Genomic DNA, 17,903 nt, shown 5'->3' with positions numbered 1-17,903 from the left:
TGCAAGTTGCTTTTTTTTTTTTTAAAAAAAAAGGAAACAAACTTTAAAAAGCTGTGTTTTGTTGCTGAGTTTTGCAGAGATAGAAGCTGATACTTGTGAGGAAATATCAGCAGATATTACTATGTACCAACAGTTAAGCACGTGATTTTTTTTCTTGTTATGTCATTCCTAATACAGATCACTAAAACCTCCTAAGAGACTATATGGGGAAAAATAAGTATGCTTAGGCAAAAAAGATATATTTCAGACTATTATAATACATGCACATAATTTGTAGCAAAAGTAATAACTCCATCTATATTTCTGCTGAGAATCTTTAAAAACAGAAATAGCAGAGGTTTGATTCAGGTCTGAGGTGTAGTCTTGGCATATTCTCATTTCCTCTCTGCTCCCATCTGTTCAGGTATATTTAAAACTTCATTAAAAGCTTTATGTGCTAGTGATGCTTTTCTCCTTGTTGAGAAAGAAAATATATGGAATAAAACTGGGAAACTTTTAAGAATCAATGAACTGAATACATTCTTATCAGTAAAAGCTGAGATGTAGGGAAATCTAACTTTGAATTAATCAGCCCTTGAGAGGAAAAATGATAGGTGAAAGAGAATATTGGATTAAATTAATCTTCAGTGTAACTGACTGATTTCCAGGAAGGTACAAGCCAGCTGTATTGATGATAATGATATTTTTGAAAGAAAACTCTTCGTTCCAATTGAATGTTACGTTCATTACGTTTCAGATGCTCTTACGTAATGGCATTTGGCTGTAAGGCTCACAACTTATGAAGGAATTAAAAGGTGGTTGCCTCTCCTCTAGGATGAATCTGGTTTACAGCTTTGCTGTTTGTATTTCCCCCCTCCACCCCTTCCAGCTCCAGTTAATGGGCATGAAGGCTTGAATAGTATTCTAAATGCTCAGAAGAATATTTGTGCTTTATTTCTTTGGGCTTCTTTACTGTCTGAGGTTCTTGAGGCCTATGTTCAAGCAGTAGATAACTACACACGTTGATACCCTATTGTAAAAATGCTGCTGAGCCTGGTAAACCTAATGACTGTTGCAAAACCTGAGGAATAAATACAGACCTGAACTTTAAGCATTTTCAGTCTCTCGTGTCATGTGTGTAAATACAAGCTATGGATGCCTGAACCTGTGCTAAGTGCTACTGCAGTGCATATATACAATCTGAAAATGATTAGCAATGTAAGGTAAGCCTGATTTGTGATGTGTTCCATAATTTTTCTTCTGTCATGTTGTGAATTTAACCTTGTATGTTCTGCCACAGGCATTGTGGAGGTTGACGCAATAAAAGGCAAAGAAACGTAACTGATAAGATTTCTTTTGTCAATAGCTCAGTTTACTTAAATCATTTATTTTCTTTACATTCTATTACAAACAGACTTCCTTAATGCTAGTATTTGATTTTGTAATGGCAACTATATCTGTATATCTTAACAAACATTGTACTTTTTCCATCTGCCTACAAAGCCCCAAAAATTCTGGAAATGGGATGTAACAGAGTAGAAAATTGAGAATAAACAGCACTGTTGCTACTTTAGTCATGGCAACAATGGTATAGACTAATACTTTTCCTATTATTGTAGGATGACAGTGCTAAAAATCAGGTTTTAACTTAAACTATGAATTCCAAAAAGTCATTTTCACAAGCAGAGTTGCTGCAAGAGGTTCCAGCTGTTTTCAGGTATGCTCTGTTTCAGGTATTTAGTGTTTGTTTTAACCCTGTTTCAGAACACACAGCTTTTGCAGAAGGTAGCAAGTTGATACAAGAAGAACAGGCACCCCACAGGAAGGAAAATAAAAGGTCTTGGAGCAACTTATTAAGGTAAACAGATTGCAGTGGATTTCTGGATGGGTAAGTATTTGAGTGGGATATTTCAACTTCCTCTATTCAGCTTCCCTTAATAAAGAATTTATAAAAATGCACGGAAAGCTTCTTCTAGCTTTTTATAAAAGCTCAGTGATGTCACACATCAGTGTGTACTTGGACATACCCTAATTATAATGTTAACAATATATTTCCTGTTGTATGTATCAAGGTCAGCTTAATTCACTTTTTAGCACAAATATTCTTTAAAGAAATTTTAATTCCTTTAACAACAATCATATACTTTTTTGGAATTATAGAAGGTAAGAGGAGGGTACACAAGTTACATATCCAGTTTGCCTTTTATCAGTGTTTAAATCATGGTGAAATAGTTATAAACAGGAGATTTGACCAAACTGAACTAAATGCAAACAAACCCACAAGCAAAGTAGCTGTTGTGAGGGAGCCCGGAGAAGCATTGCTTGCTGTTAGAGAGAAAAGAGATCAAAGCTACTGGAAGCTGCAGTGGAACATGGAGTACTTACGTCAGGACCTCAGATGAGATGCATCTGATAGTGGCTAGAAATGCAAAGTTGCTGTGTACCCATGATAATGTGTCTATTCTCAATGCACGTGGCAGTTCTGTATCTCTTTTGTCTCTGTCTTAGTTATACTGGGACCAGATTTGTCCATGTGGGAGCGGGGGAACATCAACTGGACTTCAAAGTTACTAATATGCAAAATGATTTAGCTTTTTTTGCTAGGCAGAAATGATGTGCATTGATACAGCTTCTGTCTTTTTTGTATAAATCTGTTGGTTGAAACTTGGTAATGTTTCTAATAGCAGTGAATTTTAATAGGAATTCAGTTTTTAATTTTGATTGTCTAAATCTTGTCCTTGCTTTGCAGTCTAACAGAGGAAGTGTTAGGGGATCATTGTGTCTGCGGGTGGAGGGAGGTCCCTCAGGAGAGGGACTGAGAAATGAAGATCTCATAATAAACACCAACAGAAATTCAGTTTCTGATATGTTATTTTATGAAACACAATGATAGGTAGCTGTTAGTGGGAAATGTTGGTATAGGCAATTTCTCTTGCTAGTACAGGTTTAGAAATGAAATGAATGTTAAGATATTCAAATAAGAGTATAGAGAAACCATGTGGGTTTTCTTGGCTTATTATCCCAGATAAGAAAGAAACCAAATGGAAACTAAAACTATAAATTCTATAGCTGAGTGTTGGACTAGATGATCTTGAGAGGTCCAACCAACTCCCTGTGATTCTGTGTAGTTATTTTTAGGAACCGTTATCGGAAAGTTACATCTTACTCTGACATTTGTTTGTTGTTGTGGTTGCTTTGTTTTTCTTCAAACAGCAGGTCTGGAATGGACACAAGTTCTCTGGGAGGATTAGAACTGTCTGAACATACTCCTGACCTACTAGCAAATACCACCATGGCAGCAGGTCTTGCAAATGTAGGAAATACATTTTCTGGTCCCCCGAGTTCTTTAGTTTCTAGACCGAGTAAATTCCAGAACTCTGCTATAGAAGATGACGATGATGTCGTTTTTATTGAACCTGTACAAACACCACAAAATTCTACATCACTGATTGCAGAACAAAGGAACACTGCGTTTGCATTGTCAAAAAATGACGAACTTCAAGGAGATGATTGCAAAATGCTTCCTCCTCCGAAAGACTTGAATTCTCAAAAGGGGAGTATAAGTGAAACTATTATTATTGATGATGAAGAAGATATTGAAACAAATCAAGGGCAAGAGAAGAATGCTTCCAGTTTTAGTGAGCGAAGACTTCCAGAGTGTAAAAACAGAGCCAACGATATGGATTTCTCAGCTTCCAGTTTTTCAAGAAGTAAGGTAAATTCAGGAATTGGTAATAGTGGTATATCCACAGAACCAGACTCTGACATTCAGATTGCTAATGTAACTACATTAGAAACAGGTGCTATGAGCTCTGTGAGTGATGGTCATGTAGAAAATTCTGAAGGGCGTGACATGAACTTAATGATTACGCATGTAACATCATTGCAGAATGCCAGCTTGGGAGATGTATCTAGCGGACTGCAGTCAAGTAATTTTGGTGTTAATATGCAAACATACACCCCATCTTTAACTTCACAGACCAAGACTGGTGTAGGACCTTTCAATCCTGGTAGAATGAATGTGGCTGGAGATGTATTTCAAAATGGAGAATCTGTGACTCATCATAATCCTGGTAAGTTAGAATTCTTAACATTTCCTTTAAATTGTTTGATAATTTTGGGGGGGCAGTCGAACTGCCTTAGTTTGAATTTAATTCTTGTAGAAGATCTTGGTTCTCTTCATCCTTATCACAACCTTATCTACAACTCTAGAAAAAAAATTCATCAGTGACTTGATGCCTTCGGTAGGTAAGGTATCCCAGTTCATTGTGCAGTGATGCTTCAGATGTTTTCAGACATAAATGTTTATATCTGAAGTGCAAAGATTTATTCATGACTTGAGGGTACTCCTTTATTCACACAAAGAATGGCGAATCACAGAATCACCGAAGTTGGAAAAGACCTCTTAGATCATCCAGTCTAACCATCCACTTGTCACCAATATTTCCCACTAAACCATGTACCTCAGTGCAACAATGAAATGGTTCTTGGAGCAGCTCCAGGGTCATTGACTCCACCACCTCCCTGGACAGCCTGTTCCAGCACTTGACCACTCTCTCAGAGAAGAAACATTTCCTGACGTCCAACCTGAATCTCCCCTGGCGCAACATGAGGCCATTCCCCTTAGTCCAGTCACTAATTACCTGAGAGAAGAGGCCAGCTTCCGCCTCACCGCTACACCTTTGGTGTAGCTTTAGAGAGTGATAAGGTCACTCCTGAGCCTCCTCTTCTTCACACTAAATAGTCCCAGTTCCCTCTGCTGCTCCTTGTAAGGCTTGTGCTCCAGACCCCTCACCGGCTTCATTGCCCTTCTCTGAACATGCTGCAGGGCCTCAGTGTCTTTCTCGTAGTGAGGGGCTCAAAACTGAACACAGTACTTGAGGTGCAGGGCTGAGTACAGAGGGATGATCACTTCCCTGCTCCTACTGACAACACTATTTCTGATGCAAGCCAGGATGCCATTGGCCCCTCTAGGCACGCTGCTGGATCATGTTCAGCTGAGTGTCTGACCAGTACTTCCAGGTCCATTTCCTTTACACAGTCTTCCAGCCACTCTGCCCCAAGTCTGTAGCGTTGCCTGGGGTTGTTGTAACTGAAGTCTAGGTAGACTATGTCAACAGCCTTTCTTTCATCCACCGGATGGGTCACTTGATCATAGAAGGAGATCAGGTTGGTCAAGCAGGACCTGCCTTTCATGAACCCATGCTGTCTAAGCCTCATCCCTCAGTTGTCCTCCGCATGCTGTGTGATCTCCCTCAAGATGATTTGCTCCATAACCTTACCTGACACCAAGGTCAGGCTGACAGACCTGTAGTTCCCCAGATCCTTGTTACAACCCATCTTGTAGGTGGGAGTCACGTTGGCAAGCCTCCAGTCCTCTGGGCCCCTCTCACATTGACCAGGAAGGCTGATAGATGATGGAAAGCGGTTTGGCTGTCAGCTCTATCCACTCCATCCAGCCCCATAGATGCGTGGCAGTCCAGGTGGAGTAGTAGTTCTCTTAACTGTTTCCACCTGAATCATGGGGAATTTTGTTTACCTCCCTGTCTGAGACTTCCAGGTCAGAAGGTTAAGTACTCTGAGGATAACTGGTCTGACTTCTAAAGACAGATCTAAAGAAGGCATTGAGAACCTCAGCCTTTTCCTTATCCTCAGTGGTCACGTTCCCCACTGTGTCCAGTAGAGGATGGAGATTCTCCTTAGCCCTCCCCTTACTGGTAATGTATGTATGTAATTTTTGTACCATTTGTGTAGTTCTGTGACTAGTGTAATGCATCAAAATTATTTAAAAAGGATCATTTTACTGATCTGTTGTGCCATCTGAACATAGTTTGACATGCAGAAAACTGAACTGGAAAGTTTGATTGTTAGTCAAAAGTAGTTAGCTGTCACGATATATTGCATACTGAACAATTCTCAGTGTTTACAGTGCTTAACAAAATGGGTTTAACTTGTAGGCTCATATTCCTGCACTAAGTTACACACACTATAATTGCTAACTTGTTACCTATGGTAACATGCTTTTGTATTTTACAGTATTAATTATGTTTAAGTTCATTGAATCATAGAATGACTTGGGTTGGAAGGGACCTCAGAGATCATCAAGTTCTAACCCCCCTGCCACAGGCAGGGCTGCCAGCCACTAGATCAAGTAATAGATCAGATTGCTCAGGGCCCCATCCAACCTGGCCTTAAACACCTTCAGGGATGGGGCATCCACAGCTTCTCTGGGCAGCCTGTTCCAGCACCTCACCACTTTCTCAGTAAAGAGCTTCCCCCTGACACCTAATCTAAATCTCCCTTCCTTTAGTTTAAAACCATTCCCCCTTGTCCAACGCTATCTACTTGTGTAAAAAGTTGATTTCCCTCATGTTTATAAACTCCCTTTAAATATTGGAAGGCTGCAATGAAGTCTTCCTGCAGCCTTCTCTTTTCCAGGCTGAACAAGGGTAGTTCCTTCAACCTGTCTTCTAAGAGAGGTGCTTTAGGCCTTGAATCATCATCACAGCCCTGTTCTGGACCCTCTCCAAAAGCTCCATATCCTTCCTTTGTTGGGGGCCCCAGACTTGGATGCAGTACTCCATCTGGGGCCTCACGAGGGCAGAGTAGAAGAGGACAATCCCTTCCATCACCCTGCAGGCCACCCCTCTTCTGATGGAAACCAGGATACCCTTGATCTTCCGGACTGCAAGCGCACACACTGCTGGCTCATGTTAAGTTTTTCATCAGCCAGCACCCCTGAGTCCTTCTCAGCAGGGCTGCTCTCACAGAGTTCTTCTCCCAGTTTGTGTACGTATCTGAGATTGACCCAAGTGCAAAACCTTGCAATTTGCTTTGTTGAACCTCATTAGATTCACAGGGGCTCACCTTCTGAAGTTTATCAGGGTCTCTCTGGATGACATCCCTTCCTTCTGCTTTATCAACTGCACCACTCAGCTTGGTGTCATCAGCGAACTTGCTGAAGGTGCACTCAACCTCATCATCTATGTCACTGATAAAGATGGTAAAGAGTACCACACCCAAGTTGGACCCCTGGGGGACACCACTTGTTACTGGCCTCCATGTGGATATAGAGCCATTGACCACAACCCTCTGTCTGTGACCTTCCAGGTAATTCCTTATCCACTGAATAGTTCACCCTTCAAATCATCTTTCTCCAGTTTAGAGACGAGGATGTGGTGGGGAGGGGGGGGACACCGTTGACAACTATGTCAAAGGCCTTGCAGAAGTCCAGGTGGATGACATCAGTTGCCTTCCCTTTGTCCACTGATGCCATCACTCCATCATAGAAGGCCACCAGATTGATCAGACACAACCTTCCCTTGGTGAAACCTGTAGTTCCCCAGGTCCTTCTTCCTCCTTTTCTTGCAAATGAGAGGGATATTTCCCTCTTTCCAGTCCCTGAGGACTTCGCCTGATGGCCACTTTTCAAATATGATGGAGAGCAACTCAGCAACCATCTCAGCCATCTCCCTTAGGACCCTGGGATGTGTGTTGTCTGGCCCCATGCACTTGTACTCGTTCAGTCTCATGAGTCAATCTTGGGCTTTCTCTGCCCTTAAAGTGAGGGGGCACTTCAAGGTTCAGGTTCAGGGATGTGAGAATCCTGGCTGCCAGTGAAGACTGAGGCAAAGAACTCACTGAGTACCTCAGCCTGCTCTGTATCTGTTGCAGCCAGTTCTCCTTTCTCATTTAGCAGGGGAGATATGCTCTCTTTGTCCTGTCTTTTCTGACCTTTGTACCTATATAACTCCTCCTTGATGTTTTTAATGTCTCTTGCCAAGTTCAGTTCCATCTGTGCTTTGGCTTTCCTAATCCCATCTCTGCGAGTCCAGACAGCATCCCTGTATTCTTCCTGGGTGATGTGCCCTTCTTTTCCCTCAGTTTGACTAGCAGGTCCTTGACAGGTCATGCTGGTTTCTTGCTTCCCCTGCCTGCTTTCTTATTCTGAGGGATAAAGAGCTCTTGCGCTCTTAGAAGGGCATCCTTAAAGAGTAGCCGGCTTTGTTCCGCTCCTTTGTCTCTTCTTCCCATGAGATCTCATTCAACAATTCCGTAAACAACCTGAAGTTTGCTCTGTTGAAGTTCGGGGTCCTGACTCTACTCTTTGCCAGGCCTGCGTTCCTTGAGATCACAAACTCAAGCAGGGCATGGTCACTGCAGCCCAGGCTGCCTCCAGTCTTAGTATCTTTAAAGAGCTCCTCCACACTGGTGAGCTCCAAGTCCAGTAACATGTCAGCTCTGGTTGTTGTGTCCACTGCTCGAACCAGAAAGTTACTGTCAATGGACTCTAGGAGTCTCCTGGATTGCTTACAGCTTGTCCTGTTGTCTTGCCAGTGGATGTTCGGGTGGTTGAAATCCCCCATCAGGATGAGAGCCTGTGAGCGCAAAACTTCCTGTAGCTTATGCAGAAAGACCTCATTGTATGATTTTGTTTGATATGTCTGTGTAAATAGCAGTATATTGTCTCTTGTGAGCAAGTCTTGCTAAAATAAAATGGGACAGTTGGCAGTGATCTTGAAATGTGAAAGCTTAAATTCTACTGAATAGTAAAAGTAATTAAAATATTTTGAGTTTGGGTAGTGATATTCTGCTGCCCAGTTGGGCTGGAAGTGTGGGGGGGGAAAAGAAAGAGTGACCACTTTTGCAAAAGGCTTAGCTTCAGACTAGTTAGGGTAGTTAAATATATATATATGTATATATTTTTTAAGTTACAATCCAGGTGCAATAGACTCTTACTAATTTACAGTTGCTTAACTTGCTAATATACTGATTAAAATACATGGATTTTCTACCTGCTTTTCAAGAAATATTTAAATAGTGCAGTTCTTCAGTTTGGTCCTATATCACGTAATGTTTGCCGAAGTATTAGTATCTTCCATATTCTACTTTGGACATGGCAGTGTGAAGATAAGCCTTTAAGTCAGATGTTAGCTTGTGTTCTTTTTGTTGTATTCATGTTGAATTTAATGTCGAAATTTGACATCTGAACTTGAAGTCTGGGAAACTTTTATTGTCTGGATGTTACAGTGGAAAATTTAAATTCAGAAATTAATCTCGTAAAACTTACGTTCTCACTATTGGTAGCTGATTCCTTGGATGTGGATGTGGAACCATGATTATTGTGTAATCACAGACAGTGAAGGAGTCGTGGATGACAACTTAAAGTATTCATTACCTCAAAATAGTGCCTTTGTTTTCCTTATTAAGAAAATCAACATGTGCATCCCCTGAACTTGTGTTTTTGGTGTGATTGACAGGGACTGAAAAGAAATTTTTCAGGTATGAAGAAGGGAGGAAAAAATAAGTTTGCAAGTGGATATGAGAGATTTATTTTCAGGTATGCAAATACAGGATTTTTTTTTATGCCTGTGGTCTTCATATGCAAAAACTAAAGAGCAGTAGGCTCTAAAGGAAACAGAAAGGACTGCCACAGGTAGAAGGGAAGAAGGAAAATACCATGAAGGAGAGAAAGGAGAAAAATGATTAAGAACATGAGGGAAAAAATAACTGGAGAAGAGATAAGACAACTATAATGGTAACAGCTTTTATGCAGGAAAAATCCTGAAAAATGGTAGGTTTGTATCATTTGTACTTAGAATCATAAAATCATTTGGGCTGGAAGGGATCTGTAAAGGCCACCTAGTCCAACCTCCTGCAATGAACAGGAGCACCTACAGGTCAATCAGGTTGCTCAGAGCCCCATCCAGCCTGACCTTGAGTGTATCCAGGGATGGGACATCCACCACCTCCCTGGGCAGCCTGTTCCAATGCTTTAGCACCTTTATTGTAAGAAACTTCTTCCTTTTGTGCAATCTAAATCTCCTCTCTTTCAGTTTGAAACCATTTCCCCTTGTCTTACCACAGCAGATCCTGTGAAAGACTCTGTCCCCTTCCTTCTTACAGCCCCTCTTGAGATACCTGAAAGGCTGCTTTCAGGTCGCCTCAGAGCTTTCTCTTCTCCAGGCTTAACAGCCCCAGCTCTCTGTCTGTCCTCATTGGGATGTGTTCCATCCCTTGGGTCATTTTTGTGGCCCTCCTGTAGACTCACTCCAAGTCCATGTCTCTCTTGTACTGAGGACTCCACATCTGGATGCAGTACTCCAGGTGAGGTGTCACCAGTGCAGAGCAGAGGGGCAGGATCACTCCCTTGCCCTGCTGGCCTCACTGGTTTGGATGCAGCCCAGGATATGTTTGGCTTTCTGGGCTGTGAGGGCACGCTGCTGGCTCATGTCCTGCTTGCTGTCCCCCAGTACCCCCAGGTCCTTTTCATCAGAGCTGTGCTCTATCCTTACATCGCCCATCTTGTACTGATGGGGGGGTTGCCATGACCCAGGTGCAAGACCTGCATTTAGGTTTATCGAAACTCATAAGGTTCACCTGGGCCCACTGCTTGAACCTGTCCAGGTCTCTCTAGATGGCATCTTGTCCGTTGGGTGTGTCAGCCACATCACACAGCTTGGGTGTCATCAGCAAACTTTCTGAGGGGGCACTCAATCCCCCTCTCAATGTCACTGATAAAGATATTAAACAGGCAAGATTTTCAAGATACATACTTCCATTTTATTTTTTCCCTCAGGAGTTGCTTCTTGTTCTTCTAGAGGCTTCTATGTGCTTCTCAGCAAAAGTATCAGTGTGTACAAATATCTAAAGGAGGGGTGCAAGGAGAATGGAGCTAGGTTCTTTTCAGCCATGCTCAGTGTTAGGATAAGAGGCAGTGGGCACAAACTGATACGCAGGAGGTTGCCTCTGAACACCAGGAGCACTGGCACAGGCTGCCCAGAGGCTGTGGGGTCTCCTTGGAGATCTGCCGAAGCCACCTGGATGTGGTCCTGGGCACCTTGCTCTGGGTGTCCTTGCTGGATTAAGGGTTAGGCAGAGGGACCCAGAGATCCCTGCCAGTCTCAACAGTTCCGTGCTTCTGTGATTTGTTTGCTTCCTGTGTGGAGGATTTGAAGCCTTGAAGGTGCGGACCTAGAATGTTGTTTTCCCGATACTTTATTTTTCCTATTAATAAAGGAACTGAACATTTGACATCTACATATTAGAAAAACAGTAAATCTTGTTTGTTGATACTGTTGCTGTTGAGAAGTCCATTTTATGTGGGAAAGAATCCATGATTTCTGGTTAGTAAGATTTATACTGAATTGGTGTTATTCTGTTTCCTTGGGCTAAATGCCTCTGTATGGGAGGAGGTAGGAGCATAGTGGAACCTTGTACCCTACGTATTAATTTGGAACTTAATGGCCCTAATAAGCTCTAAGGCATGTATTTCAGGTGCTTTTGGAAGGAAATGTGTTGTTCTGACTGGAATAGTTTTGGGGCATCAAAACTACTCCAAAAACAGAATGAATGAATGGTAAATTAAATGTGAACCAGGTTATTGATGCAGATGTACTTGAGTATGTTTTAGGGGCTGGATACCTCTACAAAACTTCATAACTGTCTTTTGCTTCTGCCCTAATATATGCTGGTAGTTTCTTCTGCTTTGTAAAATAAATAAAAGTAAATACTAAAGGCATCATTTCATTGAACCGATTTTTTTCTGCAAGATGACTCTACAAATAAATGTATTGGTGCAAGTGGGAGTAAGGAATAATTTTATAGCAATTCAGAGTAGGAATGAATGAAAGAGAATAGGAACAGCCATTATAGTTAAGAAGAAATTGAACATCAAACTGCATGGTCTCATAAACTTGACCATTAGAGGGGAGAATTGGAGATAGAAACCTGAAAGATGAAGACATAAGGGCAGTGGGGCATGGAAACTGATCAGAAAGCAGTTAGGATGTGTGATATATCTTCTCAGTTCAACGACATGAAAAGCAGATTTTAGAGGTCTTTTGTAGAGCATGTAAACTGGAGGAGTTAATGTAGTTAAAAAATGAGATGTGGAGAAAAGTCTTGAGATAAAAATGTTGTCTATGAAGATGCGATACAGGAAAAAAAAAAGATATTTAGATTTTCTTGTGCTATGTTTGAAGGAGACATGCAACAAAATGTCAAGTCACTCACTTGCCTTACATGCCTGAGAAATAGGGCATCCTTGGCAGCTAGAGTCACACTGGGAAATGATCTTTCACTTGCTGAGGGATCTTCTGTTTGCTTACAGCTTTGTTGCTATTTTTTTGCAGCAGAATATGCAGCTGAATAACTTCCTAGTAAAGCCCTTTGTGGGAAAGACTAGTTTAGAAAATAGAAGGCACTGTTTCCTCATACAATTTAATAAATGATTATGGACCAAGGTTATGCCTCTTAATACTAAGTTGTAGGGAGTTACTGGAGTCTGTAGGTTAAGATTTTGTTGTCCGAAGTTGTAGAATTTGAAATAATCTTTGTTACTTGATAATGCTAGTTTAACACTCCAGGAACCTACTGAATAGGGTGTTGAAGGCTTGAGTATTTCCATTTAGTTTCAGTGAATTCTGTTCAAACTTAAAAATAGTGGCAGAGCTGCTACCAAATAGAGTGGTAGCTATGTGTGTGAAATAGTATGTAGTAGGGAAATAGCTGTCTAAATGACTGGAATAACAGGCTTGAAAGGTAAGACCCAAGTTCTGTGATAGTGCTTGGGATAGCTGACACATACTATTGAAAATGTTTGTAAATAGTTTGTTGTAGTGGAAAGAAGTTCTTATTCGGGTTTTATTTCATACTCAAGTAATGTATCATTTTTGGTATCCTTCAGAAGCTCAGAGTTCCTGAACTGTGGTGATAGTTACTAAAATGAAAGCTTATGTCCTGTTGAAAAGCCTTGAAATTGAATTTTATTGGAGGACAGAACTGTATATTTTTCTTGTCCAAACTGTGTTTTTTGATCCAAACCAAAATATTGATGATGTAATTTAACCAGAAGCACACAATATTTCCAGGTGCATAAAAAGAACGTGGGTAAAATTTGCTATCCAACAGATACGCGAATTATTCTGTAAAATGCTATGCTATAAAGGGTTGCCAAAAGTGACATAGTTCCATAACAGTCTATTGTGCAAAAACACAGTTGGAAGACTAGTGAGGTTTGGAGTAGAAGGACGTTTAACTGTTTACTGCCAGAACTTAATGGAAAGATATTTTCTAGGGGCAAGGTTTTCTACTGAGAAAAACTTGAAACCCTCATGACTCTGCCAGTTTGTAGATTGTTACTTGTTGCACTGGGAAGACTATCATGTTAAAAACAAACTCTACAGTAATCAGTGACGTAGATAGAAATTGCACAGTACAATTCGTTTTGCTGCAGGCTAGGCCAAGAGACTACTGTGGAGGACCTCAACTCTGTGATTTGCTACAGGGGCAGGACTAAGTAACTTTATCAGCTGTATGTTAAAGCTCACTTGAGAATAAAAGAACTAATGAAAATCTTAAGGTTTCATACTTTCGTAGATAAATTTGGAAAGCTTGTGCCTTGAACCTTAGTATTGGAGCTGGTAGCTGCAGTTCGGTTGGACTGGAGATAGAATTGTCTGTCTGCAAACGCAGTGCAAGTGAATTGAGATCTGCAGAACTTGTCCTGCGGTGTAGAATGGGACCATTCTGAGTCTTATTTGTGTTCTGAAGCTTTCAACAGTGGAGAGTGGTACTGTAAAATTGAATTTTAAATCTGAATTTGTAAAATACCACTATAATTGTCAGTTCCAGTAAAAAAAAAAAAGTATTTTATGACCATATATCTGTGGATATTTTTCTCTGCATTTGTTCATGTTTGCTCACTTAACTTTTCTTTTTCTTTACTGAAGATTCTTGGATATCCCAGTCAGCTTCATTCCCTAGAAATCAAAAGCAACCAGGTGTGGATTCTTTGTCACCAGTAGCATCACTACCTAAACAGATCTTCCAGCCTTCTACTCAGCAGCCACCACCTTCTAAACAGGTTAAAGTTACATGTGCAAACTGCAAAAAGCCTTTGCAAAAGGGACAAACTGCTTATCAACGGAAAGGATCGGCTCATCTTTTTTGTTCTACTACCTGCCTCTCATCATTCTCACACAAACCCACTCCAAAGAAACTTTGTGTCATGTGCAGAAAGTAAGGGATTTTTTTTTTACTTTATTTTGTATTAGCAGCTAAATAAAGTAATACTTGAGATTCTCATGCATTCATAATAATTATATTGTTAATGATAGAAAATCTGACTACACAAGAACTTTATATACTGTCAGTTTAATGTCATTTGGAAATGTTGAATTCGGTGTGCACACAAGAACAAAATAAAAAGTCAGTTTGAGTTCAGAGTAGGGCAGGTTATTTCCATGAAAGACAAACACAAACTAGGGATTTTGAGGAGGGAGGAAAGGGGGGAAGGGGAACGTGGGGAGGTGAAGATGTCCGAGTTATATTCTGGCACAGGATATATTCTTTAGATAAAAAAAAAAAATTGGATGGAAAGAGTAGACTTTTGCACAGAAAGCATTCATTTTGGTAGCAGAAGATACCAAGTCAAGAGATCTAAAAAGTAGAAACTGAAAACAGCTGGAATAAATACTGGGAACTCTTTCACTGTTGACGGTGTGTGTAGAGGAGAAGCTTTGGACTTGTCCCATAGAGTATGGGCAACAATGGCAACTTTTCAAGTTATGACTTAAGTGGATTGTAGAAAGAGTGATAAGCATACTTATAAGTGGCTTATTCTGAATTATTGGATGGGTTTGACTTGTAATTTTTAATTGTTTCCAAAGCTCAAAATTGCCAAAGGGAAATCTTCCATGATTCCAGTATCTGAAGGGGCCTCCAGAAAAGCTGGGGGGGACTTAATAAGGACATGTAGTGACAGGACAAAGGGTAGCGGCTTTAAACTGGAAGAGGGTAGATTTAGCCTAGATATTAGGAAGAAATTCTTTACTGTGAGGGTGGTGAGACACTGGAACAGGTTTTGCCCAGAGAGGTTGTGGATGCCCCCTCCCTGGAGGCCTTCATGGCCAGGCTCATGGGGCTGTGAGCAATCTGGTCTAGAGGGAGGTGTCCCTGGCTATAGCAGAGGGGTTGGAACTAGATGATCTTACAGGTCCCTTCTGAACTAAACCATTCTATGATTCTCAGATTTTATTCTACTAGTGCTGATGTACTAGCTGTACTGTTTTATTCTGTTGGTATACCAGTCTGAGGTGCTTGTACTTTTCTGTATCTTTTTCAGTAAAATCTCAGTCTAGTACACTCTGCACTGACACTAATTGAATGATTAATTCTTACCAAACTAAAGAAGACTTACAGTAAAGACTACCTTTGTTAATGTATGCTTTGGAGAAGATGATTGTAGCTTAATCACAGAATCACATATTTAAACTGATGGAAGCTTTGTATTAATATGCAGTGAGGTGGATGAATGGCTTGTATTCATTCAGCTCTGTCTCTCTTCATTTCTCTTGAGACTCAGTATCAAAATATAGGAAGTATTTATACTCTTTGTTTTCATACCTTGGTACACTGTAAATACCTCAGATACAATGTTTTAGCTCCTTTAAAATAGATGTAAAAGCTCCAATTCTCTGAGCAATTACCTCTACGGAGCTAATTAAGGGCACTGTACCCTTTCTAATGGTTTGTACATTTTTGTGCACCGATTTCTTTTTTATGCGCCTTTTTCTTTTTGTATCATAAATATTCCATTTACTGTATCATAGATAAAGCTGAAGATTAATCTTTTTATTTCTGACTGAAATGTTGAAAACTCATGGCTAGATTAATTTTCTCTTGAGAATTATTCTTTGGATATACTTACTAGTGCATTGTAAGCAGCTACATGTAAGCATTGTAAGCAGCAAATGAAAATGCTTTATTGTTGAGTCATGGGAAAATAACTTTTAGCTTCTTTGCATTGTTTAAAATAGTTTGCATAGTTTGTCTGATTTCTAAAGAACATCTGTGAAGTCACATTTAGATAGTTCTTGAGGTGATGTTAGTCTTCACTCTTCCACTAGTCTTCAGTGACTCATTCAATCGTGCTTGACAGGAAGATGAAACTTAAGTGGTTCCTCAGTTGCATGGCTTCGTCATGAAGCTCAATCTTATCCATCCTTTTTGCTTTATTGCTGAGGTTTTGCTAGCTGGTGCTAACAAACCTGGTATCTTTCAAGCCGGACCTTGAATGTCTTCAGGGACTGTGTATCTTCCACATCTCTGGGCAGCGTGTTTAATTGCTTCACTACCCTTATCATAAAAAAAAAAAAACCACAAAAAACAACAACAAAAAAACCACCTTTTTTCTTATATCCAGTTTAAAACTCCCTTACATACAAGTATAACTTTTTGACCTCAGACTCATCTACTTTGATGAGAGTTAACTGTGTTTATAAATCCTTATTAAGATCCTCAGGGCAGGAGCTTTGGCTTTGTTTTGCAGACCAGAAGCGTATCCCTAACCTGAATCTCCTGTAGCTTGCCAAAAGGCAAGCCAAAAGCTGCTGAGTGTCCTTCAGTGGGAGGCAGACTTGCAAGTGGTAACGGTGAGGGGACAGTATGAGTTATTTGCGTAAATCATAAAATGGTTTGGGTTGGAAGTGACCTTAAAGCCCATCCAGTTCCAACTGCCTGCCATAGGCTGGTTTGCTACCCACCAGCTGAGGCTGCCCAGGGTCCCATCCAACCTGGCCTTGAATGCCTCAGGGGGATGGGGCATCCACAGCGTCTCTGGGCAGCTGTGCCAGTGCCTCACCACTCTCTGATTAAGTAATTTCTTCCTGATGTCTGATTTAAATCTATCCTCTTTTAGTTTAAAGCCATTCCCCCTTGTCCTGTCATTACACTTCCTGATAGAATCAGTTTCCAGCTTTCTTGTAGGTCTGCTTTCAGAGGAGTCTGTTCAGGAAAGCATACAGCATTTTCCCCACTCATCCTAGTTCTAGAGCACCTATGTGTGAGTGGAGCATGTCTTTTACTGCTCATGATCAGTTATAATGCAGAGCCAGGCTTGGCCTGTCCCATGTTTTATTTGCTCTGCCTAGTAGCTCTTCCTGTATGTCGATAAAATATTTCCTGTGATTAATGGGCAGAGAGGAAGACTTCTGTTTCTTCTCCTTACTTCTTATTTATAGAATGTGGTTATTTGGAAATAAGAGCGAAACTACCAATGAGATGGTAGGCTGTAAGGCTAATGCCTTACACACCTGAGATGTGAATAGAAAGGCTGGCTGATGAATGTGGTGTTTGTTACATGTGCAGAACAGAATGAAAGATCAAAGAAGTTAACTTTAAACTTTGGTGGGAAAAGTGCAATGAAAGGAGGATTTGTTGTATTTCAGAGTAATTTCATTGATGGTTAGTTGTTTGCTTTAATGCATTAAATAGGTGCAGCTTTGTGGGCAGCTGAACCGTTCAAACAATTTGGAACTTTAGTGGTATTATTAACTGTTTTTGAAATTTTAAGTGAGAACACTTCTGGGCAAGTTTGTAGTGGAGTTTTAATCGTTTTAGTTAATAGAAAACATTATTTGTTTGACATGTGACTAACAACTCTACACCCACAAAACTGGTTTGAAATGAAAACATGAAAAGGAAGAATGAATCTTACAAGCTGTAAAGTATTTTTGTTTGGACATACATATTTATATATGTACACTCTAGGGGATTTTTTTGTCTTTCAGAGATATAACAACAATGAAAGGTACCATCGTTGCTCAAGTTGATTCAAGTGAGTCGTTCCAGGAGTTCTGCAGTACATCATGTTTATCCTTCTATGAAGATAAACAGAATCCCTCAAAAGGAGCTTTGAATAAATCAAGATGCACTATCTGTGGTAAACTAACCGAGGTCTGATTGATTTTGTTTTTCTTTTCTTATCCTCAGTAATGACAATAGTCGTAATAATCTCAGTTTATAAATAAGAGAACTGAAAATAAGGAAATGCAAAATATGTTTCAACAATTCAAAAAATATGTTTCAAAAAATGCAATGAGATAGGCTTCATATTCATGAAGAGAAAATGAAGGAAGAAA

The 17,903-nt window shown here is 40.4% G+C and overlaps 1 protein-coding gene across 11 annotated transcripts in view; it reads left to right on the top strand.

Annotated features, from left to right (window-relative positions):
• Nucleotides 1-17,903, top strand: part of ZMYM2 (zinc finger MYM-type containing 2) — a 93,710-nt gene that overhangs the window by 19,305 nt on the left and 56,502 nt on the right. For 5 of the 11 annotated variants that reach the window (XM_021379834.1, XM_021379861.1, XM_021379798.1 and 2 more), the window contains exons 3-6: nt 1,744-1,867; nt 3,193-4,052; nt 13,713-14,001; nt 17,553-17,718. In XM_021379834.1, coding sequence (XP_021235509.1) covers nt 3,203-4,052; nt 13,713-14,001; nt 17,553-17,718 — 1,305 coding nt within the window. In that variant the 5' untranslated portion in view covers nt 1,744-1,867; nt 3,193-3,202. Of the gene's footprint in view, nt 1-1,743; nt 1,868-3,192; nt 4,053-13,712; nt 14,002-17,552; nt 17,719-17,903 lie in introns of those variants that run through there. The other 6 variants (XM_021379852.1, XM_021379824.1, XM_021379814.1 and 3 more) reach the window with 6 other exon arrangements.

This window comes from Numida meleagris, chromosome 1 (genome assembly GCF_002078875.1).
Source record: "Numida meleagris isolate 19003 breed g44 Domestic line chromosome 1, NumMel1.0, whole genome shotgun sequence".
NCBI classification, from domain to species: Eukaryota; Metazoa; Chordata; class Aves; order Galliformes; family Numididae; genus Numida; species Numida meleagris.
This window is presented reverse-complemented; position numbering and strand designations above follow the sequence as displayed.